At 41.1% G+C, this 16843-nt stretch overlaps 1 protein-coding gene across 4 annotated transcripts in view; it reads right to left on the bottom strand.

The window, feature by feature from the left end:
- Positions 1–16843, bottom strand: part of STAU2 (staufen double-stranded RNA binding protein 2) — a 310889-nt gene that overhangs the window by 281394 nt on the left and 12652 nt on the right. For all 4 annotated transcript variants that reach the window (XM_075826116.1, XM_075826119.1, XM_075826117.1 and 1 more), the window contains exons 2-3: positions 3542–3800; positions 2076–2206 (exon numbers count right to left, since the gene is read on the bottom strand). In XM_075826116.1, coding sequence (XP_075682231.1) covers positions 2076–2206; positions 3542–3791 — 381 coding nt within the window. In that variant the 5' untranslated portion in view covers positions 3792–3800. The remainder of the gene's footprint in view (positions 1–2075; positions 2207–3541; positions 3801–16843) is intronic.

Here is a 16843-nt window from a genome sequence, read left to right as displayed (position 1 = left end):
AATGAATTGCACAAAATGCTTCAGTAATTATCTGTCCTTTTAAAATAATTGATCGCTTAGCAGAGCGCAGCGCCCCTTTCGCTGCAATCAGCTTTTTCTGCTTCTCCCAGGAGAAGCGATGTACTGACAGAGGTGCACATGGGACCTGTGGTTCAGGGGAGCGTTCAGAAACATGAATGAGAACCTGTGACTAGAGTTGAAAGATGTAGTGGCCTAGTTTACTAAATATTGTATGATAATATATTTCAAAGTACTTACAAAATGGCAAAAAAATTTGGTAAAACTGACAAGGAAAATTACTTATGCCTCCTGCACACGACAGTGCCGAGTCCCGTCAGTGATCTGTGGAAAAATAAGACATGTCCTATCTTTCCACGGATCGGAGAATCGTGTCAGTTTCACGGACCCGATTCACCCGCTAAAGTGAATGGGTCCGTGAAGTCTATCGGGTGCCACTCGGATGTACTGAAAGAGTTTTAAAGGGGCCTGGTTACCTTATGTCAAAGTAAATGTACTAGTTACTAGTAATAGGATGTTTAACCAGTGATTTATTTGGATTGCCAAATTTGGAGTCTGTAAGGAAATTTTTTTTATTTTTTGCCATCCTCTGGATCAGCACTGCAGGAGAAAAGGTTGAAATAGATTGTCCGTTTTCAACCTTACTAACTGCGCTACTATATTACTAATTGTATTCGCTAAAATGATCCATGTTGCTGGCACCTGGCATTCGACAGGGGATAGGCTACTTGTTTGCCCAGCACAGACACATAACGTTCTCCAAACAGAATCTCCTTCCAGATTTTTACTAATAAGTGGCCACAAAAGCAAATTACCCAATATTTAGTGGTGTAGGTCCAAGGTGTAAGTGTACCGATCGTTACAAAAAACAAAATAAATTGAACACTTAGGCAGCTGGAGATTTATGTAAAGCAGCCACAAATGTTGTTCCTAATTTGAATATTTTAGGTCGATTTTTATCCCTGGACACGGCTCCTGTAAATGTATTATCTTCCTTGTATGCTTTCTATGTGGCTCTTCCAGGTGACACGTTTGTCCTTACTTTGGTGTCATTTCTTGCGGCAAACACATGCGATAGCTGTGCACAGCTATCCGGATCAATCAGGTGTCTCCCCGCTTCTGCTCCCCTTAACCTGTCACATCACATCATTTTGCAGAAACACAAGACAGAGAGAGATGCTGCAACTACAACCTTTCAAAACAGTCTACTATTACTGCCAACATATTTTTTGGAGACCGAGTAGGTCTCTGAATATTTATAGAGAGGCTGCAGGCAGAGAAAGGGGGACTACAGGCTGCTGGTAAGTGAGGAAGATGCCACCTTCCTCTAAGGGTATGTGCACACGATAACGTCAACTACGGCTGAAATTACGGAGCTGTTTTCAGGAGAAAACAGCTCCTGAATTTCAGACGTAATTGCTCGTACTCGCATTTTGCGGGGCGTCCATTACGGACGTAATTTGGAGCTGTTCTTCATTGAAGTCAATGAAAAACGGCTCAAATTACGTCCCAAAAAGTGTCCTGCACTACTTTGACGAGACTGTTATTTTACGTGCCGTCTTTTGACAGCGACGCGTAAAATGACAGGTCGTCGGCACAGTACATCGGCAAACCCATTGAAATGAATGGGCAGATTTTTGCCGACGTATTGGAGCCGTGTTTTCAGGCGTAATTCGAGGCGTAAAACGCCTCGTTTACGCCTGAAAATAGGTCGTGTGAACCCAGCCTTAGTATCATATATTCTACTGATTTATACTATAAAGTACACTTTAAAAGGGGTATTTATGCCATAAATATCTAATAGATACAGGTCCCAGCAAACTCCCGAAGGAATGAACGGAGAGAGCCGCGCTAATGCACAGCCAATTCTTCGCCTGGATGCGACGGACACCTTATTGGGCTGGACCTCTGTTCTGGAGAGAAGTGTAGCTTCCAGAACAGGGAGCCGCATCTATCAGACATTTATGGCATATCCCATGGACATGCCATAGATGTTTAAGTTGGGAATACCCCCTTCATTTAGTTAGTTGAGTTTTGAAAGGATTGAGTCACTCTACCTTGCAATGCGCTGGTCCTCTTTCGTCTAGAAGTTTATATTGTGGTTGAATCCTATTAAAGCGGGCTAACTCATTCACTAAACACATTGGAGTTTTCTCTTTGGGGTTTGTCATGTTTTCATGGAGAGGCACTGAATGGACACAAATAAATTGGTTATAGAAGGATCTTATTAAGGTAACCTCTCACACTGAAAAGCAGTCTGATCTGTGGGCAGCATATTATTGAGCAAGGGGGGAGCTGAGCAGATCGATTTATAGTTTTGCAGCAAAAGATTAAGTATAACTTGCAATTTATTCATTGTGGGCTAAGGAGTCCAGTGGGCGGTCCTAATCACTCATTGACAGCTATCTCCGTATTCACCTTCATACAGGGAAGGTTGTCATCACTGTGCAGGACCGCCTACTGGACTCCTAAGCCCAGAATGAGCAGATATTTAAATGAATAAATTACAAGTTTTATTTAATCTTTTGCTCCAAAAATATACTTCAATGTACTCAGCTTCTCCTGCTCGAACATGTGGCCTGCGGATCAAACAGGTTCCCTTTAAACATTGGTGATTTTCATCATTTCATTACAGACACATATAAATGGCAAACAATAAAAATTAGCGGCAAATATATTTATGGCCTTCCTAAACCGGCATCATTTCTTTACGGTTGAAAAAAAGAAATCTAAAAGGGGTATGGCAGCTGGGACTTCCGCTGATTCAGAGAATGGTCCAGCTCTTGAAACGACCCATCAATGTAGAAGTGGTAATGATGGAGATATAAAAGGTTTTTCCAATTGTGATAGTTTGTGCTAGTAAATGCCCATTCTCAGAATAAATGGAGGGCCAAAGTGAAGATTCAAACTTATGGCAAAAATTCAATAAGCCTTTTTGGGACAACCCATAGTTGTCCACTCTCCTGGATTGTACAGGGGTCTCCTGGTGATGTCTCACAGACTCATGGCAGATCTGGCAAGTCTCATGCAAAGGCGGCTGTCAGCCACAACTTGGGGGAGCTTGCTGCACATGTGTTTATATTTCTCCCATTGATTTCAATGGGAGATGGTTAAATATGTATGCTGTGAGCTTCCTCTTGTGGCAGCTGCAGGTAGCCTGAAGGGAAGCGAAACAGAAATCTAAAATGTATTAAGATGCTTTATGAAATTAAAGCGCACAGAGTTTTGGACCTATTTAAACTATGCGGATGGACAGCCAGTCACATGACCTGCACCCGTATGAATGAGGCGGTCATATGATAGTCTGGAGTAACTATTGATGAGACTATTACATTACTCCAGTTAGGAGTAGAGAAAGGAAAGAACTAAAACAAAATGCTGTGTATATGAGAAAATGTCATCATTGTAAACCCATAGTGTTTTTTCACATTAAAACCTAAACATTGGGAATATTTTTCGCAGTAAATAATCAAGTCTTCTTCATTCAGGTCACAGTAAGCGCTGAATATATGTTGCTCTGTACCTTCCAAGAATTTGGCTTGCCCTTCTTCAGTGGCCACTCCTGGCGAGCTAACAGATGATGAGGATGATGATGACGATGATGATGAATCCACAAGACTTTCGGTGGGGCTATCTGTGGTTATTTCTGTAGAAGATCCATTCAACGAGCTTTGTGCACTCATCTGACTGGCACTTGCGGCAGGAGCGGGTAGCACAGAAGAAAAAGAAGAGTCACACATGGATGCAGGTGATGGTGCCTTGATGTGTGCCATTCTCTAGCTCTGTGACATGTAAAAAAAAACAGAAACAATCAAATAAAGTTCATCGCACAGGTCGTGTTCCAAAATGTCAGGAACATGGCTCTTTCAATTCCCTGGTATCCCCCACAGTTTATAGTATTCATAGTCATATCATATATTACACACAAGACACATCTGAAATTGTAACATCCGTAGCCTAAACCATGCTGATTAATCTTGCCAAAATAGACATTAAGAAACGCTAGGATCAGGCTTCCCATTGACTTTAATGGGAATACACATCGTTCGAAACATAGGGTGTGTTCCATCAAATTCAATGGGAGGCGAGAAACACATGAAAAAAACGCTTCAAATACATAGCAAAATACAAGTATTCATTGAATAACAGCTTAAAAAAAAGCCTATCTTTGACATGTACTACAGCTGCCAAAGTGAACATTGCCTTGACATGAAGGGTCAATTTCTGGCACCTCATTTGGTCCTGTTCAAACGCCATGCCATTCTCTCAAACAGCAGTGGTAATATTATCAATGTTCACACTTAAATCCATTATTAGAAAGACCAAATGTGCATCCTGGATGAAGAAAGACTGGCAGCCGCATATAGCTTTGTGCGAGTCCCATGCCACCCTTGGATCTACTGTAAAGGTCACTCATAAAAGCGGACTTCCATTGACTGTAACAAGAGCATAACATTAAGCAAAGCTGCACAAAGACCTGTAATTCATCCATTTCTGCAGCTTCACTACAGCCCCTCCAGGGCATTTCACACAGTTAAGTCACAAATTAGTAGTTCATTGGATATAGTTGGCTATAGAGTACGACACTCAAAATCCGCTCGTACAGTGACTGGCAGAGAGGGTAGCAAATTCCAGCCCTGAGGGGCCAAACAGCCCCCTATCAAGATCTTACATTCGACAACCATTTCCTGCTTCTTAATAAGAAGCCAGAAGAAGTCTGTAACCCCTGAACTTATAATAGAGTGAGGTGTATTGTGTATTTTCACAAGTCATTTTTGGGCGCAATTTTCGTAACTGTGGCAAAACTGCAGTGGATTTGATGTGATTCTGAAGATCTTGGCATAAACCACTGTGAGTCCTGTAAATACATCCTTACAATATTATATTAAAGGGGAGGTTTCATCTCAATTTGGCCTCATTCACACGACCATAGTCATGTGCACGGTCGTGATTTTTGGGTCGGCCGGCAGCGGAGTGTCACCCGCGAGCCGCCCGCAAATCGTGGGCCGTGCACATGGCCTCGTGCATAATTTCCTATGAGCCTGGACCGCAGAACACGGCCGTAATAAGACATTCTGCGGTCCAGGCTCCTGGGCCATGCACGGACCGTGTAGAAATGAATGGGGCCGCAATACTCCCGTGGATTTTCGGGGGAATTGCGTCCGCAAAAGCACATTCGTGTGCATGGGGCCTTTCTCAAAAACCCAGGAACTAAGCACATACTAGACAGGGCAGCACAGTGGGTCAGTGGTTAGCACTGTTGTCTTGCAGCGATGGTGTCCTGGGTTCAAACCCAACCAAAGACAACATGATGTTTGTGCCTATAGGGAGTTTAGATTGTGAGCCCCTTAAAGAGGCTCTGTCACCAGATTTTGCAACCCCTATCTGCTATTGCAGCAGATAGGCGCTGCAATGTAGATTACAGTAACGTTTTTATTTTTAAAAAACGAGCATTTTTGGCCAAGTTATGACCATTTTTGTAATTATGCAAATGAGGCTTGCAAAAGTCCAAGTGGGTGTGTTTAAAAGTACAAGTCCAAGTGGGCGTGTATTATGTGCGTACATCGGGGCGTTTTTAATACTTTCACTAGCTGGGCGCTCTGATGAGAAGTAACATCCTCTTCTCTTCAGAACGCCCAACTTGTGACAGTGCAGATCTGTGACGTCACTCACAGGTCCTGCATCGTGACGGCCACATCGGCACCAGAGGCTACAGTTGATTCTGCAGCAGCATCAGCGTTTGCAGGTAAGATCGACTTAGCTAGTGAAAGTATTAAAAACGCCCCGATGTACGCACATAATACACACCCACTTGGACTTGTACTTTTAAACACACCCACTTGGACTTTTGCAAGCCTCATTTGCATAACTACAAAAATGGTCATAACTTGGCCAAAAATGCTCGTTTTTTTAAAATAAAAACGTTACTGTAATCTACATTGCAGCGCCTATCTGCTGCAATAGCAGATAGGGGTTGCAAAATCTGGTGACAGAGCCTCTTTAAGTGTACAGCGCTGCAAAATATGTTGGAGCTTTATAAGTAACGTAACTAAATACTTATCCTTGCAAACTGAGGCTGTATTGACATATAGTTGATATTTTGTGCGAAAAATCTTTGATGAATCTCTTTATCAAATCTATGGCACGTCGCATCGTGAGCACAGCGAGGAATGTTCAGCATACATTTGATAAAATATGGTCTCCATGGGTGGAAAGCAGAGGCCTGAGTTCGTCAGATGTTGCGGTTGGGCTGCAGTCTAGATCTAGACCGCGATCGTCAGGTAGATAATATGTGAGGTGTAGAGTACTCTGATTGGCCTTGGGGGGGGGGGGGGGGGCGGTTTGTTCATTCTCTAATGTGCACTGAATTTGTGGATAGTATATTAGGTATTTGATACTAAGCCATGGGATGTTATGTATTCATGAGTATGCATATATATATATATATTTCATGTGTCGGACTACAACACTAAAAGTCTTTCATAAATATGACCGTCATTTGCATCATTTTCCCCGATGCATGCCCCATTCTGACACGCTTTTAAAGATCCTTCCAAATCTGCAGGCAGTGTGTTTTTTCCAATCACAGACACCTCGGCAGAACACGAGGGCACCCATTGTAAGTCAGTGTGGTCCGCCATGCGACGGATCTGCAACTGTACTACGTGCGTTAACGCAAGACATGGCACAGATGTGAACGGAGCCTAACTGATACATGGTTGGACTAATATTTGGCCTATAGAAATAACGGCCACAGGTAAAATAATGATAATAAGGTGTCGGTGATACAACCATTGCTAACTCTGCAGGCAAGACACATGCAATAATCCCAAAGGAGGTTATAGGCAGGATCACCATGGCAACCATGTGTATTACATCACTCCAACAAGACTGACCTGCTGCATTCATGGGTAAAACACATGTAAAAAGCTTTACTGAAAAGCGGATTCTTCAAATCCAGCATTTTATACACAGTACAGCAATAACACATTAGTCCATCATTACCTAGGTTGGTTCTTGGAAATTTAGTCTGCCATTTACTAACAGTAAACTATAGGACAGAGTGGTTGCCTAGCAACAAACAAGCCTGCTGGAGGGTGACAACAGTGTGCAACACTCCCCTTGCATAACACATGGTAAGACGACCAACAATCTCTAGTGCTTTAGCATGGATGGTAAGTCATTTATATTTTAATAGTGACATTATACTAAATGGTAAGGGAGCGCCAGTAGGTGAGGCAGTGCCTACTTGCTAATGGACTAGAAACTATTGGAAATAGCATCCATTAGCACCGATCAGCCAATCAGCTGCACAGGTTTGCTTTACTGCAAGCACTCGTGCATAAAACAAAGACAGAAACCAATACATTGACTTGTATGGGCGAGTGTTGTGGGCATGCTCTGTGGAAAGTCACTGTGCAGAGAGAGGGAGGAGATTAGCAACCTCAACACCTTTTGTAAATGGTGTGATCAGGTGTTCTGGGCTTTATAATAGAGGTATTAATTTTCCTTGTATTCTTGTCCTTGACCCTGCTGCCAGTGTAAACAGCTCAAGGAAGCATCAGTCTATTCAGAATACTCAGTGACCAGTGTAAAAATGGCAATAATTTGGGATTATTTGCATTCATTTTTTCATCACTGCGTTTCGAGAGCTATTTTAAAAATTTGCCGCCAATATAGCCGTATAAAGGCTTGTATTTTATTCTGTTAACATTATTCTGCGAGTCAGTATAATTACGATGATAACAAATTTTATATTGTTTTTTTTATATATATATTTTACTGCTTTTGCACAATAAAAATTCTAAAATTTTGTTGTTTTTTTGGTGAAGATTATTGGGCGAATTCACCACTACAGAAATCAGGTGACAGAAAAAATTTATAAAAAAAAAATTACTATATAGTGATTCTCTGGAAGCGACACATCCCTACTCCCCCAGTTGGTCTCCAAGCAGCCAGCCTTCTGTGATAACGTTTTGTCACATGACCACTGCAGCCAATCACAGGCTGCAGAAGTCTTATCTAACAAAACATCATCACAGAGATCAGTTGGGGGGGCAAGGATGCATTGCTACGGGAGCATCAGGGGAGGAGAGTATAGACTTTTGTTCGAAACTGAAAAGAGTGGGTTTTTCTTGTACTTGCGGGTTTTGCTGTGGATACGCAACTAAGCAAAAACTGCAACATTTGGAATTTTTTGCGGATTTTGACTTTCCCATTAAACTCAACTAGGAAAATCTGCAAAGCATACGCAACCATTCTGCAGCAAAAATGTACACGCTGAAGATTTAGGGCTTGTCCACACGTCACGGAATTGCTGCAGAAAATTTCTGCAGCAATTCCGTAGAAACCAGCAGAAACTCTGCTGCAGAAAAACCGCACCATTTCCTGCGTTTTTTATTGCAGAAAATGGTGCAGAATTGATTTTCCGCAGCAGGAATTGACATGCTGTGGTACGAAAAAAATACGCACCGTGGGTGAATTTCTGCAAGGAATATTTACGCAGCGTGTGGATGAGATTTGTTAAATCGAACCCACTCTGCTGTTACCGTATTATGCTGCATATTTTCCGTTCGCAATTCCGGATGGAAAATATGCAGCAATTCCATTACGTGTGGACAAGCCCTTAAGAATCTGCAAAACAGGTCAATTTCTGCAACGTGTGGACGATCTGATCCACTTTGCTACTGCTGTAATACGCTGTGGATTTTCCGTCCGCAAAATCCAGATGAAAAATCTGCAGCAATTCCACTATGTCTGAACGCATACTTATTCTAGTGCCTGCTGACTAAGGCCTCATGCACCCGGCCGTGCCCGTAATCACGGCCTGAAAATGTATGTACAAAGTATGGGAGCACAGCCCGGAAAAATAATTCCCAGCACGGTTCTACGGCACGGACACCTATCCGTAGCGATACGGAATGGTGTCCGCGGATAATAGAACTGGGCGGGTCCATAATTGCGGACCGTATTACGGTCCGCAATTACGGAGATTTTTTAGGCCCGTGTGTGCAGGGCCTAACTTCTATAAACGCGGCAACTATTAAACAAATTTTGATCAAAATTATTTTAAAGCAATGTCATTTCAGTTACTAATTTGTATCATTTAGGTTAAAGTTCCTCAATTATCCCACGTGCCGCTACACCTGCAGGTTCAGTGAATCACATTGATGTACCAAGCCTGAACCTGCAGCTCACACTATTACTACAGCATTTAACCAGAGACGTCCATAGGGCAGAGGATCGTCAAAATTACACAATCCGTCATATCTAGCCAGCCAAGATGAAAACTCCCACTCCCAAGCAGGACATTCCTGGTGTGTACATATAGCTGGATAGCAGCCAGGCTTAGGCCGGATTCACACACTTTAGTTATATTGTACTTTTATAATGTGGTTGTGGCCGGATATGCAATTTTGGAGAATGGATATTTGAAAGGCATTCCTTCTAGAACAATGTCAGACATGCAATTAGGAAGCTTTAACATTTTTCATTCAAGTTTTTAAGGGCATGAAAAAACACGATGCAGTTTTCCATAGTAGCAGTGCTAGGAACATTTAGCCCTACTTATTATTTATTTACCCCATTATTATACCCTCTTATTATGCCCTGATGTACTCCGCACAGATTACACATACCCCCACATTATAAACTGAAATACCAGCGAAACCCAAAACAGAAAAACTACCAAGCAAAATCTGCGCTCCAAAAGCAAAATGGCGCTCTCTCCCTTCTGAGCCCTGCAGCGTGCCCAAGCAGCAGTTTGCGCCCACACATATGGCGTCGCCATACCCAAGAGAACCTGCTTAACGTTTTATGAGGTATTTGTCTTCTGTGGCACAAACTGAGCACAACAGATTATGCACTAAAATGGCGTATCAGTGGAAAATTGCAATTTTCACTTTGAACCATCCGCTGTGCACTAACCCCTTTGCGCACTATGATTTAATTGCCCGTCATGGTGCGGCGGTTGATGTATGGAGCCGGCTCACGTGCTGAGCCCGCTCCATACGCTGCGGGTGTCGGCTGTGTATTACAGCAGGCATCCTCGGTACTCGGCACCCAGGTACAGCGATCGCTCTGTTACAGAAGCCTGTAAGAATAACAATATACTGCAATACATTAGTATTGCAGTATATTGTACCAGCGATCCAATGATCGCTGGATCAAGTCCCCTAAGGGGATTGATTAATAAAATGTGTAGAAGAATTATAGTTATTAGTAGTGAGAATTTTTTTTTTAAAGTTAAAAAAACAAAACACCTTTTCGCATTTTTCTTCTAAAGTAATGTAAAAAAATGAACAAAATTGGTATCGCTACGTCCGTAAAAGTCTGAACTATTACAATATACCATTTTTTAATTTGCACAGTGCAAACTTTAAAAAAATGTAATAATTGAAACCGCCAAAATCGCTGTTTTGTTTTTTTTTTGCCACCTTCGCTCTAAAAAAAAAAAATGTAATACAACTTTTGAATCACTTTTTATGTACCAAAAAATTGTACCAATAAAAACTGCAGCTCCTCCCGCAAGAAATAAGCCCTCACACCGCTCTATTGATGGAAAAATAAAAAAGTTATGGCCCTTGGAAAGCGGGGAGTGAAAATCAAAAATATGAAAGCAAAAAATGAATCAGTCCTGAAAGGGTTAATTCATTTCTAATGAAAAAACGTATGATCACATGTGGGGTATTTTCGGACTCGGGAGAAATTGCTTTATAAAAAATGTTTTGTTTTTTTCCTTCTTTATCCCTTGTGAAAATGAGAAAATTCAACATTTTAGTAGAAAAAAAATTTTATATTAATTTTCGCGCCCTAATTCTAATAAACTCTGCAAAAGACCCGTGGGGTGTAAATGCTCACTATACCCCTAGAAAAATTCCTTGAAGGTTTTTCCAAAATGGGGTCACTTTCGGTGTTTCCACTGTTTTGGTCCCTCCAGTGCATTGCAAATGCGACATGGCACCGAAAACCATTCCAGCAAAATCATAAATCCAAATGGCGCTCCTTCCCTTCTGAGCCCTGCTGTGGGTCCAAACAGCAGTTTATTACCACATATGGAGTATTGTCGTAATCGGGAGACATTGCTTTACAAATGTTGGGGTGCATTTTCTTCGTTATTCCTTGTAAATAATAAAAATTTCTATGTTGTTTCAGAAAAAAAGTACATTTTAATTTTTACAGACTAATTCCAATATATTTAGCGAAAAACCTGTGTGGTCAAAATGCTAACTATACCCCTAGATAAATACCTTAAGGGTATGTGCCACACACCAATTACGTCCGTAATTGACGGACGTATTTCGGCCGCAAGTACCGGACCGAACACAGTGCAGGGAGCCGGGCTCCTAGCATCATACTTATGTACGATGCTAGGAGTCCCTGCCTCGTTGCAGGACAACTGTCCCGTACTGTCATCATGTATTCAGTACAGGACAGTAGTTCCACGGAGAGGCAGGGACTCCTAGCATCGTACATAAGTATGATGCTAGGAGCCCGGCTCCCTGCACTGTGTTCGGTTCGGTACTTGCGGGCGAAATACGTCCGTCAATTACGGACGTAATTAGTGTGTGTGCACATACCCTAAGGTGTCTAGTTTTCGAAATGGGGTCGTTTATGGGGAGTTTCCATCGTTCTGGCAGCTCAAAGCTTCTCCAAATGTACAGTGGGGCCTAAAACATTTTCAAGCAAAATAGGAGTCCTGAAAGCCTCCGGGTGCTCCCTTCCTTTTGGGCCCTGCCGTGTGTCCAGGCAGCGCATTAAGGCCACAATTAGGGTATTTTTGAAAACCGGAGAAACAGGGTGATAGATTTTGTGGTGTGTTTCTTCATTTTCATGGTCGCTTTACAAAGAAATTGGTCTTCAAACTGATACTTTTATGAAAAAAAGTGAAATTTTTTATTTTTTTCACCTGCTATGTATTCAATTTAGCAAAAAACTGTGGGGTCAAAATACTATACCCCTAGGTAAATACCTTAAGGGGTCTAGTTTTCTAAATGGGGTCATTTGTGGGGGTTTCTATCACTCTGAGACCTATGAGCCTCTGAAAACCTGGCTTGGTGCAGGAAAACAAAATGTACTTCAAAATTTATAAAATGATAATTCAATTTGTAAGTCCTCTAAATTGCTGAAAATTTTATTTTTTCAAAAGTGCTGCCAAAATAGAGTAAAGAGATAGAAATATATATTTAATTAAAAAAATTGTACAGTATGTGTGTACATGTGACATATTGCAGTTAAAAATAGGGGAAAATGGTAATTTTTACAAAATTTCTTCCATTTTTCTATTTTTTAATTAATTTCCGCAAATTGTATCAGTCTACTTTTACCACTAAAATAAAGTACAACATGTGACGAAAAAACAATGTCTGAATTACTTGGATATTCAAAACTTTCACAGAGTTATTCTCTGATAAAGTCAGACATACCAGATTTGACAAATCTGGCTTGGTCATTAAGGTACAAACATGCCCGGTCATTAAGGAGTTAAAAAAAACAAAAACATTTTTAAAAAAAGCTACCACAAACGCTTCTAAATAACAGATCTAATCCAAAAAAGGGGAAAATACTTTCCTCTCCTTTAGGCCAGGATCACACATACAATTTTCCTGAAGTTTTTGGTTCAATTTTTTTTAGCCAAACATAGTAGTGGACGCAAAACAAAGGAGATGCAGAAGTCTTTTCTTTATACCTTTCCTTCCTTTTGGATCCACTTCTGGCTTTGGCACAAAAGACTTAGCCAAAAACTGCATAAAAAAAACGTGTGTGTGATCATGGCTTTAAAGAGGCTCTGTCACCAGATTTTGCAACCCCTATCTGCTATTGCAGCAGATCGGCTCTGCAATGTAGATTACAGTAACGTTTTTATTTTAAAAAAACGAGCATTTTTGGCCAAGTTATGACCATTTTTGTATTTATGCAAATGAGGCTTGCAAAAGTCCAAATGGGTGTGTTTAAAAGTAAAAGTCCAAGTGGGCGTGTATTATGTGCGTACATCGGGGCGTTTTTAATACTTTTACTAGCTGGGCGCTCTGATGAGAAGTATCATCCACTTCTCTTCAGAACGCCCAGCTTCTGGCAGTGCAGACACAGCGTGTTCTCGAGAGATCACGCTGTGACGTCACTCACAGGTCCTGCATCGTGTCTGACGAGCGAGGACACATCGGCACCAGAGGCTACAGATGATTCTGCAGCAGCATCGGCGTTTGCAGGTAAGTCGATGTAGCTACTTACCTGCAAACGCTGATGCTGCTGCAGAATCAACTGTAGCCTCTGGTGCCGGTGTCCTCGCTCGTCTGACACGATGCAGGACCTGTGAGTGATGACACAGTGTGATCTCTCGAGAACACGCTGTGTCTGCACTGCCAGAAGCTGGGCGTTCTGAAGAGAAGTGGATGTTACTTCTCATCAGAACGCCCAGCTAATAAAAGTATTAAAAACGCCCCGCTGTACGCACATAATACACGCCCACTTGGACTTTTACTTTTCAACACACCCACTTGGACTTTTGCAAGCCTCATTTGCATAACTACAAAAATGGTCATAACTTGGCCAAAAATGCTCGTTTTTTAAAAATAAAAACGTTACTGTAATCTACATTGCAGCGCCTATCTGCTGCAATAGCAGATAGGGGTTGCAAAATCTGGTGACAGAGCCTCTTTAAAGGCCATGTAAAACTTTGAAAGGTATTTTTTTAATAAAAAGGTAAAAGTGTGATTGGTGCAACTTTATAAATACCTTTTATTAAAAATTATTTTACCTTTTTGAGATCCAGCTTCTATGTATCCTGGATACAGAGAAGCTGCATTTTTCGCTAAACCCTGTTCCTGTCAGGATCACGGGACTGGAGGGTTCATAACTTATATGCGATAGATTTCAGGTTGATTCTGTGTGTCAGAGACAAGCAGGACCTGCTGACACTGAACCCGTGAATGATACAGCTGCTCTGTATAGAGAATACAGAGCAGTTGTATCTGAAAATGTAAAAATTATTTTTAATAAAAACTATCCATAAGGAGGATCTCACGGCATCCATGAGAGGTACTCACGCCAAGTTCATCAAGACCTGGTATCATTGGGTCAGGTTTCAATCATCATTGGAGTTCAGGAACATTGTAGCCTCCTGATTTGTACTCTCTGCAGGACAAATAACATCAGAACTCGTCCCTTACCCTCCCTCCCCGGTCTTTCCTTTTTTTCTCCTTTCCTTGTTCTTACCCCCTTTTAAGATATGCTTCACTGTGGGCCTTAGTGCATGTCTGCAGGTTCGGGATGCATGGGCCTAGCCCCAATTAATGTTGATATTTCTCTGTTTGCACACACATCATACAAGATGACCTCATTTACAAGTCTGCGTGCCGACATGCTATTTGCTTGCATTCTTTTTGCATTAACGTGTTATGTTTGGAGAATTGATAAATAAAAGAATTTATAAAAAAAAAAAAAACTCCATAAAGTTGCACCAATCACACTATTTGACCTTTTTATTAAAAAAAAAATGCCTTTCAAAAGGTTTACATAGCCTTTAAAGGAGTTTTTCATCTTAGACATTCATAGGTTATGAAGTAACCAAACAATTATCCAATTAAATAACTCAGATAATGCAAAGAGTTTTGCACGGTGCCATCAAAGACCAAGTATAAACTATGAAAAAAGGAAGAAACAAAAAATAGTATTCGTGGACCAAACCAGAACACACGGAGTAGAATTTTTTTTTTTTTAATTATTTATTAACCATAAGTTAAATATCAAAAATTGTACATTTTATTTATAAAAAAAAGTATTGTGGATACAATTTCCCTGGTCAAATACCAACCACATTTTATCAAAACACAACACAATAAGGCTCTGTTCACATCTGCGTTAGGGTCCCGTTCTGACATTCCGTCGCAGCTTTCCGTCAGAACGGGACCCTGAGCAGACACAAACTGACACGAACCGGTCCGGTGCACAACAGAGACAAACGGAAACCGCGTGCACCGGATCAGTCACCATTGAAATCAATGGTGATGGGAACGGAAACCTCTGGTTTCCATTCCTGTCAGCTTGTGTCTGCTCAGGGTCCCGTTCTGACGGAAAGATCAGACGGAACGTCAGAACGGGACCCCAACGCAGATGTGAACAGAGCCTAAGAAGTAAAGATCTATTATATAATAATATATTTGTTTAGAAACACCCGAGGTGCTTCACCTTTCTCGTTACATGTATTTTGTTTGACATATTGGATTGTATGGATATGTAGGTATTTTTTGTTGCCCTTGAAATACTGTTTTCCTGCTACCAGTCTAAATTACCTGGTCAGCTGACCTCTGGTGTTTTTTAAACAAAGATATTATTATATAATAGATCTTTACTTCTTATTGTGTTGTGTTTTGATAAAATGTGGTGTTCTTTGACCAGGGAAATGGTATCTACAATACTTTTTTATAAATATGTAAGAAAAATAATTGATATTTAACTTATGGTTAATAAAGAATTCTAAAATATTCTACTCCGTGTGTGCTGGTTTGGTCCAGGAATACTATTTTTTGTTTCTTCCGTTTTTCATAATTCATAGGTTATGCACCGGATATACCATAAAAGTCTGATACATTCGAAGCCACATCCATTGTGAGAACAGTGGTCATCTGACTCTTTCTGCAAGGTGGCCAGCAATAGCCACATCCAAGCAAAGACTAAGTGGGAGATGCGGCCACTCACAGGAAATGTAATAAAATAAAAAAAACAAATCGTTACTTAGGGGGGCCTCCGTAGCGGATTCTGACGAAAATAACGGAAACAATAGCCAACGAAACTGATTTAAGTCAATGGGTTTTGGAGCTTGCGTTTTCAATATTTTCGTTGTTCTGCACAGAAGAGAACAGGGCTTTACCTACTTTTCCACTCACTGGTCCAGCGCCAGCGCTCCACTGGTCGCCAACCGTCTGGGCTTACTTTTTGGAAGAGATGACATGCCGTACATCCATGCCAATCACTGGCCTCAGCCTTCTCGTGCCATATATGCAAAAATCACCACTAATGCAAAGTAGTCAAATACCAGCGGAAATAACCAGAGTGTCGGTGCTGGATCGGCGAGGGATTTATTAGCTGGGAAATGGTTATTTTTTTCTATAACATTAAAAATAAATAAGCTAACAGCAGGTAAACTCCCGAACTACCCCTTTAAACTGTACTGAACCTGGCGATTTTTTACGGGATCAGCCAACAATCTAATGTGTATGCGACCAGCCTGACATTACGCCAATCAATCTTTTGCCTTGAGGAAAGAATACGCAGCAGCTTATTCCCCTCTCCCTGTTGATATAAGAATGCACGCTTTAGGCAGACACAAGGCATTTGCACACCCGCCAGTGCAGCTGACATGACTGAAATTTATTTTTGTGGTCAGAAAAAAACACCAGCCAGTCAATGGGTCATTTTTTGACCACATTAAAGGAAAAGGCCTCATTGATGCACGAAAGGAGCCAGATGCTTAGCAATGGCAATGATATTACAAAACCACTTGTTGTCTGACCACAAACATTCGTGGCCAAATTAGGGACACACTATTCCTCACCTATGTGAATACAGTCTGTACCGCTCGTAATTATTTTTAAATTAGATGTGGTTTAAAAATAAAAAAATCCATTCTTCAAACAATATACTAAATGGAAGATGAGGCGACAACTGTCAAACTTCTTTTATTTTCCTCATACTTTATCAGTAAAAAGGAAAAAGGACACAACCATACGGCAGGCACGAATACATGGGTACGGACTGACTAATCGCGTATTCAATGGCTATGTTCTTGGTCTGGGGTAGGTCAGTATAATTCTTGCAAAAAACAGAA

Source organism: Rhinoderma darwinii, chromosome 5 (genome assembly GCF_050947455.1).
Source record: "Rhinoderma darwinii isolate aRhiDar2 chromosome 5, aRhiDar2.hap1, whole genome shotgun sequence".
Classification (NCBI taxonomy): Eukaryota; Metazoa; Chordata; class Amphibia; order Anura; family Rhinodermatidae; genus Rhinoderma; species Rhinoderma darwinii.
Note: the sequence above shows the minus strand (reverse complement) of the source record. Positions and strands in the feature narration are given on the sequence as shown.